This window comes from Pseudoliparis swirei, chromosome 7 (genome assembly GCF_029220125.1).
Source record: "Pseudoliparis swirei isolate HS2019 ecotype Mariana Trench chromosome 7, NWPU_hadal_v1, whole genome shotgun sequence".
Lineage (NCBI taxonomy): Eukaryota > Metazoa > Chordata > Actinopteri > Perciformes > Liparidae > Pseudoliparis > Pseudoliparis swirei.
The window spans coordinates 17,334,689-17,356,778 of NC_079394.1; the positions used below are offsets into that span (position 1 = coordinate 17,334,689).

General features: G+C 48.5%; 1 protein-coding gene across 2 annotated transcripts in view; it reads left to right on the forward strand.

Annotated features, from left to right (window-relative positions):
• The first annotated feature begins 640 nt into the window (after window positions 1-640).
• The window catches only part of kremen1 (kringle containing transmembrane protein 1), a 60,404-nt gene continuing 38,954 nt past the window's right edge, over window positions 641-22,090 (forward strand). For both annotated transcript variants that reach the window (XM_056419599.1, XM_056419600.1), the window contains exons 1-2: window positions 641-882; window positions 21,118-21,280. In XM_056419599.1, coding sequence (XP_056275574.1) covers window positions 801-882; window positions 21,118-21,280 — 245 coding nt within the window. In that variant the 5' untranslated portion in view covers window positions 641-800. The remainder of the gene's footprint in view (window positions 883-21,117; window positions 21,281-22,090) is intronic.

The window sequence follows — 22,090 nt, forward strand, 5'->3', positions numbered from 1 at the left end:
TGTTAAGTGTTGAAAAAGTTGGTCAAAAGTGAACCATACAGATATTTTATTTATTACTATTATAGATAAATATACCAGTATCGTATTTATGGTATACTGTATCAGTATCATGATATTTATGGCAGTTATGGTATAGAAGATCGTGACAACCAGGTAGAGGCAGAACAGACTCGAGGAACAGACTCGTGGCTCAGCAGAGCACAAGACTTGAAGACTTGTTCACGCCAACAACAAAAAAGGAAGTTGGTTCATGAATGACCATATTATACACAATATTACTATTATTATAGTATTATAGGGCCCGATCACTGACTTGGTGTCAGAATGGAGGACCTATAGATTATCATACAACGGCCAACATCGATGTTCGCTGAAGTCCCCCCCCCCCCCCGCCCCCGCGCGCCTATCCTCACCTTTTTCACCCCTGACCCGTTTTCATGCCTGACTTTACTAACCTGCCACTACTGAGTCCTCCTCCTCCTCCTCCTCCTCCTCCTCCTCCTTTCCTCTGCTTGCCCCAAAGCGATGCAGGTTGACTCTATTCCTCTTTTTCCGGTCACGTGGGTGGTAATCGGATCCTTTGGTTCTCCTATCTGAGCCCGTCCGCTGGTGTCAGTGTGGAGCGGCGGCTGGAGGAGCTTCAAGTTCAGGGACTTGTAAGAGCGACTCCTGCACAGACCGGCCAGTCAGCCAGTCAGCCAGCAAGCCAGCAGCAGCTCGCCGGTCTGCTCGCGCGTCCCCCTGCTGCGCCTCACCTGAGAGCCGGTCTCTCCCGAACTCTTTTCTGCGGTAGTCCCGCGATGGATCCCTGGACCGTCACATCTGCTCTGCTGCTGCTCGCGGGGGCGACTTCCTCTGCGGCTTTCGGGGTGTTCGACACCGGTAAGTATATATATTTTTTAACAACTTGATTTTGTATATGTTGTCTTCTTCCACCGCCTCCTCCACCTCCCTCCTGCGTGGACGCGTGTGCGTCCCGGGATTAGAAGATCTCTGGGTTTCTTTACAACAAAGTCTGCGCTCGGAGGGGGGGGGGGCGGCTGTTTATACCATGTCAGGAAATATAACACACACACACACACGGGTAGGCATGTACGCACGAGAGTTGGTTGATCGTTTCATTTTTGGTCACAGTAACTTTATTGACTGTCTTCACGCGGCAGGGTGTGTGTGTGTGATGTATGTGTGTGTGTGTGTGTGTGTGTGTGTGTGTGTGTGTGATGTGGAGGAAACAGCAACACACAAACAAGTGGGGAGGACACCGTTTGGCTGTGTTGTGATGTCACGTGAGCCACGGGACTCCAGCTCCGTGTTTACCTCCGCACCTCTACCGGCTGGACATGTGGTGTTCCCAGAAGCCCCCGGGGCTCTAAGCACATCTGGAACTGACGTTGTGTTGCGTTAACGCGGATGCGCGCGCGCACGCGTATGTGTGTGTGCGTGTGTGTAACCCCCCAAAACCGGCAGCTTTTACGCACTGAGCCTCTCCGGCCGCAAGCCGCGCGGGTCTAGCTGTTCCCGATGTGTGTGTGTGTGTGTGTGTGTGTGTGTTTGTGCGTGTGCGTCATCACCATACTCCTCTCACAGCACGCGCAATATTTGCTATTGTGTCTTTTTTTAGCCCCCCCCCCCCTCTTCCCCCCAAATTATAAACTCATCTGATATCATCAGATTCATATTAATATGTCTGTCTTCAAAGTCCCAGCCGAACCCCCCCACACACCCGCACACACACACACACACTGAGCTCCACGTGCAGATCTAATAAAGATGACCACCCTAACCGAGCTCCTCCTCACTGTAATTTGGTCGTTTCATGTCGGAGCAGCAACTCCTCGGTGCTTTCCTTTTTAATTTTTCTGTCTCTTAATTACAGCCTGTTTGGATTTTCAAAATTAGAGGGTCCACCATCTGGGCTGGTGCGTAAGTACTCCCATGTGTACCTATGTATTAACAAAGTATTTAAAGCAATGGTGTTTCCCCTCATAACACTGGGGAGGGAGGAAGAGGAAGAAAGAAAGAAAGAAAGAGGGGTTCTTAGTTTATGTTTTAGTTTAAGTTGGCTGGGCCACATTTACTGGAGGGTACAACCGTAACTTCATGTCTCTCGTTCGCTGCTCTGTGTTTGGCCCTGATGTGTTGGCCCTGAACGCACCATAACTCAAATCTACCTGACTAGAGCTGCCTGCTGGAGAAAGGACCAAACTAAACCGCTCTGCAGAGTTCACGAGCGGGAACAAGTCGTCTTCCAGACGCTCACGTTCCACAGGAGGTGAACCAATCAGAGGAGGCGCTGATCTGCAGAGTGACTCCTCGATCTGTCGGACCGGTTGAGTGATGAACCGCGTCGTGAACCTGTACCCTGATCACAAGAATCCTCGGGGCCGTGTGCAAATACGAATCCTTAAAACACAGCGGGAGAGGAGATGCATTCAGGGACTTGTGTCTGAAACACTTGTGAATATGACAATGGGGCTCTTCATGCACACGTCATGCTCCCAGTGCACTAGCAGGATTCGTACTGTCATGGAAAACCTGGAAAAGTCATGGAATTTTAGAAATGAAAAAGTTGGGGGAAAAGTCATGGGAATGTTGTTATATTTACATGTTCATTTACGGCGAGTTTGAAATAATTAATATGTTTTTGAAAGAAAGACGCTCAAAATATAAGCCGGCATACACTCATACGCTCACATACTGGCGGCGCAATTTACATTTTTCCACATTGCAAATGAACGCACCGTAATTGGAAAGTTCGCTGGCCATAGCAACAGTAGCTTGGGAAGTGGTCGGGATATTCTACAATGAGAAGTGTAGATTTAACCATGTTGGCTCCTCTGAGTGGTGGCAACACATTAGACATGTTAAACACGAGAGAGGAGACATTAACGAGTAATGCTAAAGGAAGCATGGTCATGGGAAAGTCATGGAAATCCATTGGTCAAAACGTGTAAGAACCTTGACGAGCGTGACTTGACCTCTCGGATCTGAAGAGCCATCAGCTGGTTAGCTTAGCTTCGCTGGAGGGGCGCAGCTAGCCTGGCTCGGTTACCAGGCCACGACAACTTTGAGGCCAAGAAATTGTCAAGTTCCCCCAGTTTGAACTTTTTTTAACTCTTATTTTAAAAGGTACAGTGTGTTACATTGTGTACCAACCGTGTAACCCTCCGCTCACTCCTCCCTTTCCAAGCTAACGTGAGCCGCCGGGTGCTACATTTCCTGCTTCTAGATCCTTGAAATGCTTTTTCCTCACCGACCCTTTAAACAAACGAGATACAACATGTTGATTGGTGACCTTTTTCAAGGTTCCAGTATAGGTATAAACAGCCAGGCTAGCTGTTTCCAGTCATTGTGCTAAGCTAAGCTAACCAGCTGCTAGCTGTAGCTTCCTATTTAATCGTGAAATATGAAAGCGCTATCAATACAGATAGCGAGGAAGCGTATTTCCCCAAAATGCTAACCTATATATATATTGTTTCACTTTGTTAGAACCCGGTGTAGACGGAACCGGGGAACCGAGAGAACCTCCTGAGCAAGCAGCTCGCACGGAGCTTTTTTTGGATCGTAGCGGTTCGATGCCGGCGCCGGCATGGCTTCTGTTGTTTACGAAGGCCCGACGTGGGATTGTCAGAGGGTGTGTGTATGTGTGTGTGTGTGTGTGTATGTGTGTGTGTGTGTGTGTGAAACGGTTGCCAGAAGCTGTTCAACATTCCCATGTCGGGATCCTTGAGTGTTTTGGTTTGTGTGCTTCTGCACCTTGTCAACAAGCATCTTTAATATCAATCACTGCTTCCTATTGAGGGTCAAAGGTCACTTTTTAAAGTGTAAAGCGTCGTTCCAGCAGAGCAGATCCTCCAGAGAGTTGGTTCTGAAGGTTCTGGAGCTTTTTTATCCTATCATCCCGAGCTACTCGGCACATGGACAACGCCCGGTGGTCATGAAATGTCAAAATCTCCTTTTTATTCTCAACACTTTGCAGATTTCTCGTTCGTATCGGATCAAAAACTGAAGTTTAACGTTGATTCTGTTCATTATTGTTTATGATAAGTGGATAACACCTTCAAACCCAAAACCATCCCATTCAAAATGATTACAAAGAAGAACAGCGGAAAGTCTCAAAGTCTCACAGTCAGGAAGCCGAACGCCACCAACGTTCAGATAATCTGCCTTTTTATAATTTTATGATTAATTGTTACGACACGCGTCATCGATTCGTGTTTTTGAGTGAATGTTGAAACGTACGGCAGCCCTGCTTTCATCTTTTAAAGGGGCGGCGTCGTCAAGTGCCAAACCGAGAGGTCCCACATCCTCTATCTGATCCCCCTTACACCCCCCCCCCCCACACACACACACACAAACAACGGCCTGTCTTTGCCCAACACATAACTCTCCCTCACACGGCCAATCACCATATCTGTCTCGACTTAATCATATCTCGACTTGTAAAAGCAGTTCGTACAGAGCAGTTTATGGCCGCCAAGAACCCTGAGACAGAGGGATCTTTGTGAGTGTGTGTATGTGTGTGTGTGGGAGAGAGAGAGAGAGAGAGAGAGGTGCTCTGAATCGTCTGGTCTCAGAAGATAATAACAGACCGTCTTCCACCGCCATCTGAAGAAAACATGAGCTTGTGTTGTCAGAGGTGATCAGGAGGGTTGCTCTCTGAACTAGTTTAACGTGCACGAGTACCACTCTCTGTTCTCGGCGGGGGGGGGGGGGGGGGGGGGTGATCAGCATTGTGGGAAGAAAGGCGCCTGGGGTCTGGGTCTCAGATGTGGGCCGTGTGGTCCCTTCAGCTCTTCCGGTTCAGAGATGGAAAAAAAAATCTCTCTCCCCTCCTGGTTGGTTTCTGCACTGAAGGCACACATGCTGGAGGAAGTGTGTGTGTGTGTGTGTGTGAGTGTGTGCGTAAACTAGTAATCCGATGAAATTGTCAGAAGAGCTCCTTAACGCAGTTAGCTGTTAGCCATTAGCAGCAAAGCTTCGCTCAATAGTACGGAGCTAACGGCTAACGTACCGAGGTAGCATTAAGTTACATTACGGTGCATTCAAGCTCCATTCAGTGATAATGAGTATCGGAAGAAGTTAAATTATAATGTTTTCATCTAATTGAAACATTTTGTTCTTGTAGAAAGCATTTTAGTGAACTACAATCAACCTTATTTTATGTTCGAAGAGTTAGCTCTTTTATTACTATTACATGTCATTTAGCTGACGCTTTTATCCAAAGCGACTTACAATAAGTGCATTTTAACCTAGAGTACAAACTAAGAACAACAAGGATACAGGAAGTAACATTTCCTCAGCATAGTCGAACTACAAAAGTACCATAAGTAAGAGTTATTTAAGTGCCACTGAAGTGCTAATCTGTGTCCAGATATAGTCGGAAAAGGTGTGTTTTCAGTCTCCGGCGGAAGATGTAGAGACTTCCTGCTGTCCTGATGTCAGTGGGGAGCTCGTTCCACCACTGAGGAGCAGGACAGCAAACAGTCTGGATGTAGAGTGGTTAGCTCGAGGTGGCTTTGTAGCGCTCAAGCTAACTAGTCACACAAAAAGCATGAAGATTGATCTGCTTCTGATAAACATGATCGATTGTCGATTACTCTGCTTCTCATTTCTGTTTACACTTGGATGAGTAACTACTTCATTAAAAAAGGCTGATATTTAGGTAATAAGAGTTAAATAGTGTTTTTGTAGGTGCCTTGTAAAGAATACCTATTCTTTGAGAGTAAAGAGGAAACACTCATGGTGTCACTGTTTTTTATTCTGACTTTTCAGACGGGGAAAACCTCCCTAAACTTTTCTGTTACGCCTTATACTGCTTGTTTTAAATGTGCGTTTTAATTCTGGAAAGACTGCAGTGTGTTTCTTTAAATCACTTTTTGTTATATAAAATGTAGATATTTATATATTTATAAGGATGTCAACTGACACTCGAGATGTTTGTGTGTCTGGAAATGCAGAATCACAGACGGCTAACGTGAAATATGCTAGTTCAATTTAAAATAATGAGTAACCTGCCTGCCTTAGTTAGACAAGCTAAGAACCTTAAAGTTGTCTGAACTTCAATTAGAGATATTCAACTAAGAAAAAAAAGTTGGTCTGACAGCGGGAAAGATTAAAAATTGAACTTCAAACTTTAATTTTAATCAACATGTTTTTTGAGTACTACCAACAATACATTTTAAGTTGTACAAACTTAAATCCGAGTTGAGACGAAAAACTATCACAGATATGCTGAGCTGTCCAAACATAAACATGTTAGTAGTTTGAACTAAATCTTCATGTTGAATACATTTATAATTTTTAGGAGTGAAAATATACAAGTTGACTCGACTCAGCATCCTGTTGAAGTAACTTATCTTTTTAAGGCAGCCAGGTTCATTTTTAAGGAGTTTATCTTACTTTCAATGTTAAGTTCATTCAACAAAACAAATTCTTAATTTGCTCCGAAAACTTACACGTCTTGTTTTAAGAGCAACAACTACACACGTTGGTTTTCCATTGGCCTGAATCCTCCCACATGGAGCCCTCATGACAACACACACACACACACCCGCACACACACACATACACGTACACACACACACCCACATACACACATACACATACACACATAGACACAAACACATACAAGTACATACACACACATACACCCACATACACCCACATACACACACCCACACAAACACATACACACACCCGCACACACACAGGCACACACACCAACAACAAAAAACAACTCCCCAAATCGCCTTCCACTGCCACAGACCAGAGTTACAGTATATTATATATATATTATATTATATATTTCTCCGTTGTGCTTCAAGTTGCTTTTTAATAGCAATAATATAGTTCAAGTTATTTTAAAGTCCCGTTACACCAGAACACTGCTGGTGAAGCAAGATGGCTGACAGGACATGTCAGTTGGAGTTATTTAGATATTTGAGGCGCTATTATTATCACACAAAAATGCTGGTTTCAGTCTCCCTGCTGATCCATATCGCTTTAAATATAATACGTTTAAGACTTGGACAGAACAAAGATACAGGGGGTCGCCGATTTTCATGAATTAGAGTCCAATTAGAGTCCATTTGGCAATACTGTTATTGCAACATTCAATAAAGCCAATTGAATTGAATAGAGAGAGGGAGAGGGAGAGGGAGAGAGAGAGAGAGAGAGAGATCCACTCGAGAAACCAGACGTAGAGAGTCTGAAATAGAAGAAAATAGAGACAAGCATTTTCCTTTTTTTCTCCTGGATCCCGACACTCCTGGTGCTCCACATGTTTTGACTTGTGAGGACAGGCCAACGTTTTTGAAGAATTCCCTCATATACTTGGCCGAAAAGTTAAAGTTGCATCTGGCTTGCAGTCGGCCACAGAAGGAGAGCGAGTTGGCGAGCGAGAGAGGAAGAGAGAGAGAGAGGGAGGAAAAGAGAGAGAGAGAGCTCCAGGTCTGTGTGCTTCTGTGTGGAGCTGCTTGCCCATTTCACTTCCTGGTGACCTCCGGGTGGTGAACCCCGGGGGGAAGGTCAAGCTGCGGGCGACGCCCTTGTTCTTCTTCCAACGCCAAGGGAATCCGACTGCCCCCCGACCACCACCGCTAAGACAGAGAAACAGAGCCGGCTATTATAAAAAAACGTTGTGCTTATAACCGCCGCTGTGCTGCGTCCTGTCCTGTTCAAAGGCTCACGTTCTATCACAGTGCATCTCCATCTCTCTCTAGCTCTCTCTCCCTCCTCACCTCGTGCAGACCCACCTGCTCCGGGCTGACCCCGGCATGCAAAGCCTCCCTCGCCGTGTGGCGGGCACGTGTCACTGCAGTGCGGCGAGAGAAAACCGGGGAACCCCCCCCCCCCGAAAAAACAAAGTCTCTCTCTCTCTCTCTCTCTCTCTCTCTCTCTGTGTGTGTGTGAGACAACATGGTATTAAGCTGTCAGGGCCTCGGCTGGGAGAAAACAACGTGGAGGTGGGTGAGAGTGCGCCCGTGTGGTTGGTGAGGTCGCGTCGCCCAAAGATCGAGACCACGATGAAAAGTGTGTTTTCTTTTCTTCTTTCTTCTGAATGAGCTGTGACTTGTTGGTTTTGGAAGGAGGTCCCTGAACGCAACGTCACTTATTCGTCCACGACTCCCCTTTCATCTCAAGTTTCACCCCCCCCCCCCCTCTCTCTCTCTCTCACACACACACACACATTGGAAGTGTTTTGCAGAGAACAGAGAGAGAAAAATTTCACAATAAGAGCACGAAAAGTGACGGCATCGGAAGAAAAACCTCCGAAATAATTTGGCACGTGAAAAGCACAATAGTCCCTCTCTCTCTCTCCCTCATTTTAATATCATTATGTATGCTCCGTGTTCCCCGGCCTCTCTCTCCCCGTGCACCTTGACATTTGCGTATGCAGGACGACGTCCACACATGACATTCTCTCTCTTCTGCAGCAGCCTGAGCCCATCAACTGGAACACACTCTCCAGGGCGGGGGGGGGGGGGGGGTAAAGTAAATCAAACAGTGAGGGAGCAGTAATGAAATACAGTCGAGAGCCTTGTGTTCTTCGATGAATTCTATTAACTCTCAAACAAACAATGTTTTAGGAGGGGGGGGGGCAGGGTCGTGAAAAACACAACACGGAAATATAACTTCTTCCTTCGACGCTGGAGTCTGTACGCTATGTGACGTGTAATCATAAAATACAGCGTTATAAAATGAGACACAACTTGTATATTCCCTTGAACCGCTAATACATTTCAAGGAGGGGGGGGGCAGAGTGGGGGAAGAGTGGGGGGGCTTCGCTTTGATTTCCTGTCTGTCTTTTTGAACGTGCTATTAGCCACACTTTAGACATTAGTGTGATCACGGCGAATGAACTGTTATTATTTCTTAGATTTAGACGTGTTCCAGACATCCTGCCAGCTGATTGGTCGGGAGATTTTTATTAAGGAGCCAGGAGATGCGTGACCGAGAGAACAAACAACGGGAGGGTATTGACCCGCTGCTGTGTGAGACAGGACCGCGTGCGGTCCGGGCGGACCTGGACAGTTTTTTACTGCTTTGGGCCGGGTGCCCCCGCGCCTCCACCGCGGTAGAGCTAAGGGCAACCACTTTTAAAAAACGGGAAGAGTGATTTCACGGCCGGGCCCCGAGGTCTGGGTTGTGTCCAGCTGCAGAAAATGTTGTGGCCCCCGAAGAAGGAAAACTGACAGCCGCAGACGGTTCGCTGATCTGACAAAGGGGCTAAGGCGAGTGGACATGGCTGAGTGGACGGGGGCAAGAAGAGCAGAGAGGTGCTCAGTGTATCCTAAACATCCATAAGGAGAGAGAGAAGAGGAGAGAGGTGCTCAGTGTATCCTAAATGTCCCCCAGCAGCCTATCAGCCTATAGAACCTGATTCAGCCCTAACTATAAGACTATCAAGAGGAAAGTCTTCAGTCTACTCTACACGAGGTGACCGTCTGCCTCCAGGACTGAAGGTGGAGCTGATTCCATAAAAGAGGAGGAACTTGAGACCTGAAGGCTCTGGCTCGATCCTACTGTTTAAGTCTCCCCGATTGTAGTAGTCAGTATGGAAATGCATGTCCATTAGACGGAGTGGGCGATGCCCCCGGCAACGGTTCTCTGGACCCGACTTTACCAACGCGAACATCTCAGTCAACCTTCTCACGAGCGGCCATTGTCCCTCCGAGCTACTGATATCCCTTTAAAAGAGGCCTGAACTCAAAAGGGGGCGAAACCCGAGCCCGGCGAGAGGCCCCCGATTCGGTTGTCCGTCCTGCATCGAAAAAGGGTGAATGCGTCTCTTCCCAGAGGTGAACACAAAAAAGGGCCGCCGCGGGTCCTTTCCCCCCCCCCCTACGGCCAACGACAACCGAGGGAGCGGTCACACTCGGGTGATGCCGTGAAACAGAATCTGCTGGGCCCTCAATGGATCCTCCCGTAATGGATCCTCTTTCTCAGGGAGGCCAGTGGGATGAGGCCAGATTGTCTTTTTACCAGAGCCATCTGGTTTCCAGTCCCACACCACCAAACCACAGTGAAAAAGGATCGCTTTCACAATCAAGATCAGGAACTGGAGACCGGATAAAAGGGGGTCTGGAGTGGTCCCCCTTCCCGGTCCGTGGTCCCCCGTATGCATCGGTCCATTGTGCCTTTGTTACTGTGTCCTCGGAGGTTCACTCTGTCGCGGTTTTTTGTCCGACAACCTTTTGTGACCCGGTGTGAATGCGTTCTCGTTCTTCCACTCACGCAAACTACATCAACCTGAGCCCAGATCCTGGTCCCCATGGTGGCTCTGAAAAGGTCATGGTCCTTGAGCAACTTCCTTCCATTTCGGCATAAGCGTCAACTACAGGACGAGCCGACGAGAACGTGATGTCACCGTGACCTCTCCTTCTAGTTTTAAATGGTTGCAGCTTCTTCTTCTTCTTCTTTTTTTCTTTGTCTTCTTGTTCCTTCTTCTTCTTCTTTCTTCTTCTTGTTCCTCCTCCTTGTTCTTCTTTTTCTTCTTCTTCTCCCTTTTTAAATTAAATGCCACACATGTTCTCATTACACGACTCAGAAACGTCCACGACAGGAAACGACTAATCAAAACCTGGAGAGCAGAATCTGAGCGAGATGACCCGATGCAGGGGGGCGGAGCCTGAAGTATGGACCTGGACATGGGCCTGGACATGGACATGGATCTGGACATAGACCTGGACATTGACATGGACATGGATCTGGACATAGACCTGGACATTGACATTGACATGGACATGTGCATGGGCATTGACCTGGACATGGACATTGACATGGACATGGACATGGACATGGACATGGACATTGACATGGGCATGGGCATTGACATTGGCATGGGCATGGACCTGGACATGGGCATTGACTTGGGCATGGGCATGGACCTGGACATGGATACGGGCATGGGCATGGACATGGATACGGGCATGGACATGGACATCCACCATCTGCAGACAGCCCTTAGATAATCAGATCCCCTCCCCCCCTCAGCCCCTCTCGAGTCATGTCTTGTTTTAATAACGATATCTGTTAAGAATGAACAAGAGAAAAAAGAGCTGAGCTTTTGATCGGCGAGCGGTGTGTTTCTTGTTGTTGTCGCCCCCCCCCCCCCTTTTTTTATTTATTTATCCAAGTCAGACCTCATCTTTCACCGCAACCAGGATGTCAGGAGAGAGAAGAGACAGAGGAGCTGGTGTGTGTGTGTGTGCTTCAACTTAAACCACATATAATTTACATTCCTCAGATAGCAGCTAACCTGAGCACAAACAGGACGATGGAAAGCAGGTGTGCTTTGAGTCAACGATGACCCCCCTTTTTTTAGGGAGGGGGGTGGGCAAAGGGGTCGGAGGGGTCCATCAGCGGAAAGCATCTCCTGGGGGGGTTGCACGATGTCACCACACATTGATTACTGCCCTCTGAGAGGAGTGAGGTGAATTGACGGACACACAAAGACTTACAATTTCTTACAGTTATGGGAGAGGGGGGAGTGAGTGGTATCGCCTTGATGACCCCCCCCCCCCCCCACCACCACCACCACCCGAGAGGAATAAAGGAAGCCTGTGTGCATGTTTATGTGGGTGTCCTCCACATCGCACCCGTCTTAAAATACTGCGGCTGCTGATGAAAACTGCTCCTTTCATTCTCACTGTGAGTGCATGAAGAGGAGGAGGAGGAAGAGGAGGAAGAGAAGGAGGCTGAAATTATGTGGGTAGGAGTGTTTTCCCACTGATGGCGTTTATCGGTGGGTTGTTGATTTTGTAGAATCCCTGGTATGTTTATTCTTCTTGCCATTAAGTGAATAATGGTAATACAAAGAGATAAAATTAGCAGGGTTAACAATCTGTGGGATCATGAAAACTCCGTCCTCCCCTGACTCGCTCTGTCTGCCTCTCTCCTCTAATTTCTCTTTCACTCTTCCTTCATTACTTCTGCAGATGTGGATTATGATTTGAGGAAACGCAGAGGAGCTGCCAGAGGAGGTGAATTGAACGTTATACCTCGGCCGCCCTCATGTCCACTTGGCTTGGCCGCCCTCGATGCCCATAATCTGCCCGTATTTTCTCTCTTCTTCCCAGGGCGTCCCAAGGAAGTCCCTGAATCTCTTTACGTCATAGTCTGCAGCCCCATCAGTCACTCCCTGAACGCCCGCCAAATAAATTCTTAAATTATCGCCCGTCCAGCCCAGTCCACTCACACTGACCCTCCTTTTGGGTCAGTCTGCGCGTTCAAAGCCGCTACGAAATCCTACAAAAGCTGAATGTCTTATCTCCGTCTGCACATTTGCACAATTATTATAATAATATTTTATTAATACCTCTGAGACATCATACTCAAATTTATGACCAGAGAGCAAATATATATATAAGTTATTATTTTTTTTGCATAACAAACAACAGATTTATTTTTTTTTCTTTCACTGCAGATCAACCCTTTCCATTACAGAGCTCAATAACAGGGATTTTATAGGTGCTACCCAGCAGCAGCTCTGGCAGGCTCTGTGGTGGTGTGGCTGAGGAAGAATGGAGACTATTTCTGGACTGAATGATGGTTTCTGGGGGTCCAACCCGACAGGATAAAAGCATCTAATGAAGAGAGGGACTGGTGAACCCGATGTCGGCCTCTAGTCTTCGAGGCATCTGTTCCCCGGACCTGGGTACCTAATGCTCATGTGTCGACCATTCTGGCTCCCATGGGAGTTTACAGCAGTCACCGTAACTGCTGTGTACATTCCGCCTCAAGCTAACACGGACATAGCGCTGAAGGAACTCTACGGGCGATCAGCGAGCAGGAGTCGGCACACCCCGAGGCTGCTTTCATTGTGGCGGGGACTTCAACAAAGCGAACCTGAAGAAAGTTCTCCCGGTTCTACCAACACATAAAAAGCAACACGAGGGGAGCGGATTCTAGACCACTGCTACACTCCTTCCGGGATGGATACAAAGCCCTCCTCCGCCCACCGCTCGGCAAATCGACCACCGCTCCATCCAACTACTCCCGCCTACAGGCAGAGGCTTAAGCAGCAACCAATCGCTGTGAAGGAAGTGCAACGCTGGTCGGACCAATCGGAGTCTATGCTACAGGACTGTTTTGAACGTGCGGACTGGGATATGTTCAGGGTCGCGTCGGACAACAACGTCAGTGAGTACGCGTCCTCAGTCACCGGGTTCATCAAGAAATGCATAGATGACGTTGTTCCTACCAAGTCGGTTCGGATTTATCCCAACCAGAAACCGTGGATAAATGGCGATGTGCGCTGCACTCCGCCGCGTAACACCGCCTTTGACTCGGGAATATGGCGGAATACAAAGAGCCCGCTCGACCTCCGTAAGACCATCGGCTCTGCCAGCGGGAGTTCAGGAACAAGGTGGAGGAGAAGCTCAAGAGCCATGACGTGAGAGGTGTGTGGAAGGGCTACAGACAATCACGGACTTCAGAGGAGAACCAGCGGTGAAGAGAACTCCTCTACCTCCCTCCCAGGCGAGCTAAATACATTCTTCGCTCGGTTCGGCGTGAACGGCAGCCCGCGAAGGCAGCGCCGCCCGAGGAGACCAGCCTGCTGATCATCTCAGAGGCCGACGTGCGCAGAGCCTTCAAGCGGGTGGACATCCGGAAGGCAGCAGGTCCCGACCACATCCCGGCGCGCCCTCAGAGCATGTGCAGACCAGTTGGCAGGAGTCTTCGCAGACATCTTCAACCTCTCCCTGTCCCAGGCTGTTGTTCCTGAGAGCTTCAAGATGTCCACCATTGTGCCTGTCCCCAAACACCCCAAGGTAACCTGCCTGAATGACTGGAGACCCGTAGCCCTCACCTCGATTGTCAGTAAATGCTTGAGAGGTTGGTCAAGGACTTCATTTGTTCCATGTTGCCTGCCACGCTGGACCCATGGCAATTTGCATATCGTCAAAACAGATCCACCGACGACGCAATTGCCATGGCACTTCACACCGCCCTTTCCCACCTGGAGGAGGAACTGTTGTGTGCGAATGCTGGTTGTGGACTACAGCTCAGCGTTCAACACTATTGTTCCCGCCAAGCTCGACACCAAGCTCAGAGGTCTAGGCCTGCACTCTACCATGTGCAGCTGGATACTGGACTTCCTGTCGGGCCGCCAGGTGGTGAGGATGGCGGTACCACCTCAGAGCCGCTGACCCTCAACACGGGAGCCCCTCAGGGATGCGTGTTGAGCCCTCTCCTCTACTCCCTGTACACCCACGACTGCACGGCCATGCACAGCTCCAACGTCATCATCAAGTTTGCTGACGACACAACAGTGTTGGGGCTGATCACCCACGACGAGACAGCCTACAGGGAGGAGGTTGGATCACTGGTACAGTGGGGCCAGGAGAACAGCCTCGTCCTCAACGTCAAGAAGACCAAGGAGCTGATCGTGGACTACAGGAAGCGGAGAGGAGAGCACACCCCCATCTCCATAGACGGGGTTGCAGTAGAGAGGGTCAGCAGCTTCAAGTTCCTCGGCGTGCACATCTCCGAGGACCTCACATGGACCACGCACACCACTCACGTGGTGAAAAGGGCCCAACAACGCCTGTATTTCCTTAGGCGACTGAGGAAATTCAACATGGCCGCGCCATCCTCAGAACATTCTACACCAGTGCCATCGAGAGTGTTCTGCCAGGTTGCATCACCGTCTGGTACGGGAACTGCACCGCCCTGGAGCGTAGGGCACTACAGAGGGTGGTGCGGTCGGCACAGTACATCGTTGGAGGTGAGCTTCCCTCCATCCTGGACATATACACCAGGCGGTGCGTGGCCAGGGCCAAACGGATGATGAAAGACAATAACCACCCCGGCCACAAACTGTTCACCCTTCTACCGTCAGGCAGGCGATACCGCAGTATCAAGTGCCGCACAAACAGACTGAGGGACAGCTTCTTCAGTCAGGCCATCAGGCTGCTGAACAAGGACTGAGACCCTCATTAACACTACACACCAGAACATATTCTGTGAATATCTATGGCCATGGTGTATATTTTATTACATTGTTTATATAGATATATATTGTATATATACATTGTATGTATATACATATATATATATATATAGTCTCAAAAAAGTGTATATTTTATTACATTGTTTTATATATATATATTGTCATGATGTATATTCTATTACACTGTTTTATATATATATTGTTAATACTTTCTTCTTTTTTGTGTGTGGATATTGTATAGTTTATTCTCATTCTTATTCTTTTTTTAGTCTGCTACTGCTGTCGGGTGTTTTGCACATAAGAATTTCACGAACCGATTATACTTGTATAAAAGGGGATGTGACAATAAAAAAAAAACTTGAAACTAGGAGTGTTTTCCCACTGATGGCGTTTATCGGTGGGGTGGGGGGGGGGGGGGGGGCAATGCGAGTTGACTTGAGGGATCGTTTTACCAACAACAACAAAAGAGAAAGAAAAAGATCAGATCGAGATGGGAGTGCCCTCCCCCCTCCACCCCCCATGCGGGACAGTCCATTAGATACCATTTCCAAAACTTGTAAGGGGTAAATACTAGTTTGTGAAAGACCCAGAGAAACACAAATATTCGACGAAGCAAAATCCCGGACATTTTTGGAATCCCTGCCGGACACATTTTTTAGGTCTCAAAAAGAGGACATGTCCGGGGAAAAGAGGACGTCTGGTCACCCTAGTGAATTTTCCATTTGTTGAACATGTAGAAAATCAAAAGTATGTTTGTCTCTTTTGCCATTAAGTGAATAATGGTAATACAAAGAGATAAAATTAGAGGGTTAACAATCTGTGGGATCATGAAAACTCCGTCCCTCCCTGACTCGCTCTGTTCGTCTCTCCTCTCCTCTAATTTCTTCTTTCACGTCTCTTCCTTCATTACCTCCACCGCTCAGTCTTCGGTCTCAATGCGGCGCTCAAACTAGCCGGCTACATTTTTTTTTAGCTAACGGGTCCTCGGCTCTGACTCAAAGTCTTGTTTACTCTGGTGTCACAATTGGTTTAGAGACAGGGGTTTTTTCCGTGTCAGGGGGTTTCCCCCTCTGTCTTTTTAACCCTGTGAACTCCCGCTCTCCTTGATCACGGAAGCTTCGGGGGAAAGAAACAAATATATATTTCCAAACATGAATACGGGCACTTTATTTATTTATTTATTTTGGGTTCTGCAGATGTGGATTATGATTTGAGGAAACGCAGAGGAGCTGCCAGAGGGAGGTGAATTGAACGTTATACCTCGGCCGCCCTCATGTCCACTTGGCTTGGCCGGCCCCTCGATGCCCATAATCTGCCCGTGGCTTTTTTTCTCTCTTCTTCCCAGGGCGTCCCAAGGAAGTCCCTGAATCTCTCTTTTACGTCATAGTCTGCAGCCCCATCAGTCACTCCCTGAACGCCCGCCAAATAAATTCTTAAATTATCGGCCCGGTCCAGCCCAGTCCACTCACACTGACCCTCCTTTTTGGGTCAGTCTGCGGTGCGTTCAAAGCCGCTACGGGAAATCCTACAAAAGCTGAATGTCTTATCTCCGTCTGCACATTTGCACAATTATTATAATAATATTTTATTAATACCTCTGAGACATCATACTCAAATTTATGACCAGAGAGCAAAACATATATATAAAGTTATTATTTTTTTGCAACATACAACTTTAAACAGATTTATTTTTTCTTCTTTTTTTGGCAGTGCAGATTCGACTCTTTCCATTACAGAGCTCAATAACAGGGGTTTTATAGGTGCTACCCAGCAGCAGCTCTGGCAGGGGACTCATGTGGCTCTGTGGCTACTGTGGTGGTGAACCCTGAGGAAGAATGGCGGCGGCGGCGGAGACTATTTTTGGACTGAATGATGGTTCTCGGTTTCTGGGGCTCCAACCCGACAGGACAAAAGCATCTAATGAAGAGAGGGACTGGTGAACCCCGATGTCGGCCTCTAGTCTTTCGAGGCATCTGTTCGTGACCCGCTTTAAAGAGGAGGGGAGAGGATGGATGGCGAGCCGCGACCCCCTGACCTCCTGCTCTCCTGCAGCCGCTTCATTCACAGAAGTCTCGCTGGATCTGCCATTAACGCGAAGCAGCGCTCCTCTGAAGTCTGATGCGGTTTTGATGTGGAAATGGATGCTGCCGGGGGGGAAAAGAGGGGGACGGGGGAATGACGACCAGACTTGCGTTGCAGCCAGCTGTGTCGTCCTTCGACCCCCCCCCCCCCCTCTTGCTACATCTGGCCCCGGCTGTGTTTTCACTACAGTGACGTTAATGAGCCCCACAACACTAATGGCTAGCAGGAAAACAGCGGAGTGGGGGACACACATTGCGGCTGGTTGTCCATTAATCTGGAGTTCCTGTCGTCTTTCTGTTGGTGGACTTTGGAAGCTCCATGAAGGTTTCTGGCCGTCTTCTTTCCGCGTATAACCGCCATTCGGCGCATGTTTCTGACCGACAGCGTGTCGTATTTTTTATATTTATCCATGGAGGAGGAGGAGCAGGAGCAGGAGAAAGTTCCTCCACGTCGGCGAGGAAGCGCCCGTCTATAATTATCGCTGCTTTTCATCCCCCCACCGTAGCGTAAGATCTCCGGTGTGACCTGGCAACGAGCGTTTGTTTGTTAGCTTGTTTGTTTGTTTGTGTTTTGTCACATGACCAAAAGCCCCCCCCCCTTCTTTCAGAGCATCAAGTGCATTTGAAGTTGCAATGTGGAAGTCATTAGCCACAAATCCCAAAGCAGTATAATAACAGGCGATCAGTCTCCCATGATCCTCGCTGTTTTCCTTCTCTCTCTTTTCTTTTCTTCAGTATTTCTTCTCTCGTCGTAATCTGTGAGCGCAGAGGGCGAGTCCTCCTTCTCTTCCATTTCCCAGACTTTTTTATCTGCTATTTGTAGATCTGTAGATGTTTTATTGGAGCCCTCCCCCCCCCCCCACACACACAAACACACACACACACCCTTTTCTCTCGTCTTTCATGCGGTGGTGGTTCTGTTTCCCATCACGGCCTCTGATGAAACCACAAGAAAGCGACCCGGGCCCTGTGTGTGTGTGTGTTTGTATATGTGTGTGTGTGTGTGAGGGGTGTGTGTGGAACGAGAACGCAACAGTTGCTTGGTGACGAGGAAAAGGGAGGGGGGACTTTGGGGGAAAGTGGGAGTGGTGATGGGGTTCTTCACTTTCTTCTGGGGCGAGGATGAAGAGGTACCCTCTTCTTCCTCTCCTCTTTCTGCTGATCGATGTGCGGTCGCCCACAAGCGCTCTGAAAAAGGAACCGTTGGTCTTTAACTCTGAGTCTCTACTTCACATCCACACCACAAGCAAATTGTGCCTTGAAAAAACCACCTGGAACACCCGAACTCCTGCATATGGAGAAGCCCCCCCGTATTTACCATCTCGTCCTGGAGGCCGACTTGGCCGCCGGCGGTGGCGGGACGGCTGCCAGCAGCAGCAGCTCGTTCCAAGAGGACCATGTGGGGTGAGGGGGGGGGGGGGAGACGACATTTTACAAAGTCATTATGCTCGTTGATGCAGTGTGTTCAGTCATCTCAGTCCCCATCGCTCTCCTGAAGGACGTGGACTCACTTGGGATGCAGCCCGGCCGTCCCCTGTCCCCGCTTAGTGGTACGCCCCCTGTCCCCACCTGGTCGCACGCCCCCTGTCCCCGCCTGGTGGTACATCCCTGTCCCCGCCTCAAGGCACGCCCCCTGTCCCCGCCTCAAGGTACGCCCCCTGTCCCCGCCTCAAGGCACGCCCCCTGTCCCTGCCTCAAGGTACACCCCCTGTCCCCGCCTGGTGGTACGCCCCCTGTCCCCACCTGGTGGTACGCCCCCTGTCCCCGCCTCAAGGTACACCCCCTGTCCCCGCCTCAAGGTACACCCCCTGTCCCCGCCTGGTGGTACGCCTCCTGTCCCCACCTGGTGGTACGCCCCCTGTCCCCGCCTCAAGGTACGCCCCCTGTCCCCGCATGGTGGTACGCCCCCTGTCCCCACATGGTGGTACACCCCCTGTCCCCGCCTGGTGGTACGCCCCCTGTCCCCGCCTCAAGGTACGCCCCCTGTCCCCGCCTCAAGGTACACCCCCTGTCCCTGCCTCAAGGTACGCCCCCTGTCCCCGCCTCAAGGTACGCCCCCTGTCCCCACCTGGTGGTACACCCTGTCCCCGCCTCAAGGTACGCCCCCTGTCTCCGCCTGGTGGTACTCCCCCTATCCCCGCCTCAAGGTACGCCCCCTGTCCCCTCCTGATGGTACACCCTCTGTCTCCGCCTGGTGGTACTCCCCCTACTCCCCCTATCCCCACCTGGTGGTACGCCCCCTGTCCCCGCCTCAAGGTACGTCCCCTGTCCTTACCTGATGGTACGCCCCCTGCCCCCCCCTGATGGTACACCCCCTGTCCCCGCATGGTGGTACACCCCCGGCCACGCCTGATGATATCCTTGCATGACACGGTCGTATTAATTCACCGTTCAGAGACAATCGAGTGGCGTGGTTGTAACCGCGGGGGAACCCGACACCGCCGCTGTGGAACTTCCCCGTCAGCGACTGAACAACACGGCCGGAAACAACTTTAATTAAAAGCGTCTTCTGTTGGGTGACGCACTGAGAGCAGCGGTGGGGCCTTTGATTTACTTTGAGGAGTAAGTGCGGTATTTTCTTGCGGGGGATGTTGGAGGCTGGAATGCGTGCGAGCCGACGGCCGTAAATATTACAGAGCGCTGGAAAGTCTCGAGGAGTCAGCGAGACACGGAACTTTCACAAGAGCTTATTCTACATTATACACTTTCTGAACTCCTTATAATGAAATAACGCAGTTTACGGATCAAATAAATAGAATAAACCTTTTTTATACTCAGTATGTTACGATCTTTTCGTAAAATACTTACTATTTTAAAATACTGAGTATTTTACGATCTTTTCCTTATCCTAACTAAGTATTTTACCATCTTTTCCTTGTTCTAACTTAATATTTTACCATCTTTTCCTTATCCTAACTAAGTATTTTAAGATCTTTTCCTTATTCTAACTTAGTATTTTACGATCTTTTCCTGAACCTAACTTAAGGTTATCGTATTTTAAGATTTATTCCTTAACTTTACTAACTTTTCCTTACCTAACTTAGTATTTTATGATCTTTTCCTTATCCTAACTTATTACTTTACGATCTTTTCCTAAACCTAACGTAGTATTTGACGATCTTTTCCTTAAATTAACTTAGTATTTTACGATTTTTTCCTAAACTTAACTAAGTATTTTACGATCTTTCTCCGAAACCTAACTATGTAGTTTTTCTGACTGAACTAAATTATTTTATGGGAAGATGAAGGTTTATTTTATAAATACCGTATTTATTTATTTAAAGTTTAGGTCTTCTAACTAGTTAGTGATGCATTGGAAGCCGAGCGACCCCCGGGAGAGCTCGTTGTCTGTTACACCTTCGACACATCTACAGGGTCAAGTGTCTTTCTCAAGGACACATCGACTAGGGCGGGGATTGAACCGCCAATCCCCTGATTAAAAGACGGACCTGCTAACCACTGACACACAGTCGTCTGTCGTCGAGTTGAAAAAGGTGAAAGACAGAAAAGGACCAAAAGAAAGAAACCATGGGATGGAGCGAGTGACTCGTTTGATCGATGGACGTCCAGTTGAACCGGTTCCTCGTGCCCACGCCTGGCCGTTTGAAGAAAAATACGCGTGTTGATGCGTGTACGCGGGAAGAGCTTGGAACGGTCGCCACGGACGCCGTTGTTTATTTTAATTCCCTCCCTTCCACCAGGCATGGTTCTGCCTCGGGGGGTGAAACTAAATCTCTCCCTCGCTCCGACTCGGCCACATGGTTGTCGTACACTTCCTGTAAATTGAAGCCATGTTTGCTTTTTTTCCCGTTGTATATCTGCGGGGTCGTTTCTCTTCTTCTTCTTCCCCCGCGCCGTCGTCGTTAATTAATCCCATCACTCCTAAAAGGACTTGTCTGCGATCCATCCCACAACACATTAAAACATTTGAACAAGCGCATAAGAGTCCAGATTCTCAATAAAGGCCTTTTGTTTTATTACCAGCACGTTTTCAAAGGCTTTTGAATTCCTTCTCGTTCAGACGCTCCTTCACTGAAGTGCTTCCTCTCACCTTCTCCTTCTCCTGGCTCTTTGCAGAGTGCTACACTGCCAACGGAGAGGACTACAGGGGCTTCCAGAACCAGACCAGCCTGCATGGGGGGAAACCCTGCCTCTTCTGGAATGAGACCTTCCAGCACCCGTACAACACCCTTAAATACCCCAACGGAGAGGGGGGGCTGGGCAGCCACAACTACTGCAGGTGAGTCCACTTTGACGTGGAAAGGTTTTACTGGATGCACAACCAACTGTTGTCATAGTTTTAATGTCAGATGATATGGCCGCGACCTTCGGGGTCGACTTATGTGTGTGTTGTGACCCTTTATTCTAAAGTTGGGGCAAACTTTTTGGAGACCTTTTAAAAAGTACAACTATCCAGGATTTAAGTCTGTCTTAAAACTATTTGGACTATCGGCATCAGACTATGGGTCAGGGGTCAGAAGGTCCGTCTTCCAATCGGGGCGTTGGCGGTTCAATCCTCGCCTAAGTCGATGTGTCCATGAGCAAGACCCTGAGTTGCTCCCTGATACTGTGTCCACGCCGTATGAATGTTACGTGATTGTAAATCGCTCTGGATTAAAGCGTCGGTGTAATCTAATGTAAATTATTTTCCCCGGAGGTCCCACTCTGTTACATTTCTGGCCCACTTTAACCCTTGTGTTGCCTTAGGGTCATTTTGACCCGAATCAATATTACACCCTCCCCCCGCCTTAGGATTAATTTGACCCCATTCAATGTTTAATGTCGGTGTTCTTTCGGGAGTCAACAAACAAACATAAAGTGCCTCACACTTAAACTTGGAAAACAATATTAATTCTAATAATTTTCTGGAGGTTTTAATTGCTGGCGTCAAATTGAACCCAAAGGGTAAAATATGTTATTAAATATAAAGGTAACAGGAGGGTGAAACATTGAATCGGGTCAAAATGACCCAAAGGCGGGGGGAGGGTGTAATATTGATTCGGGTCAAAATGACCCTAAGGCAACACAAGGGTTAAATATTATGATTTTA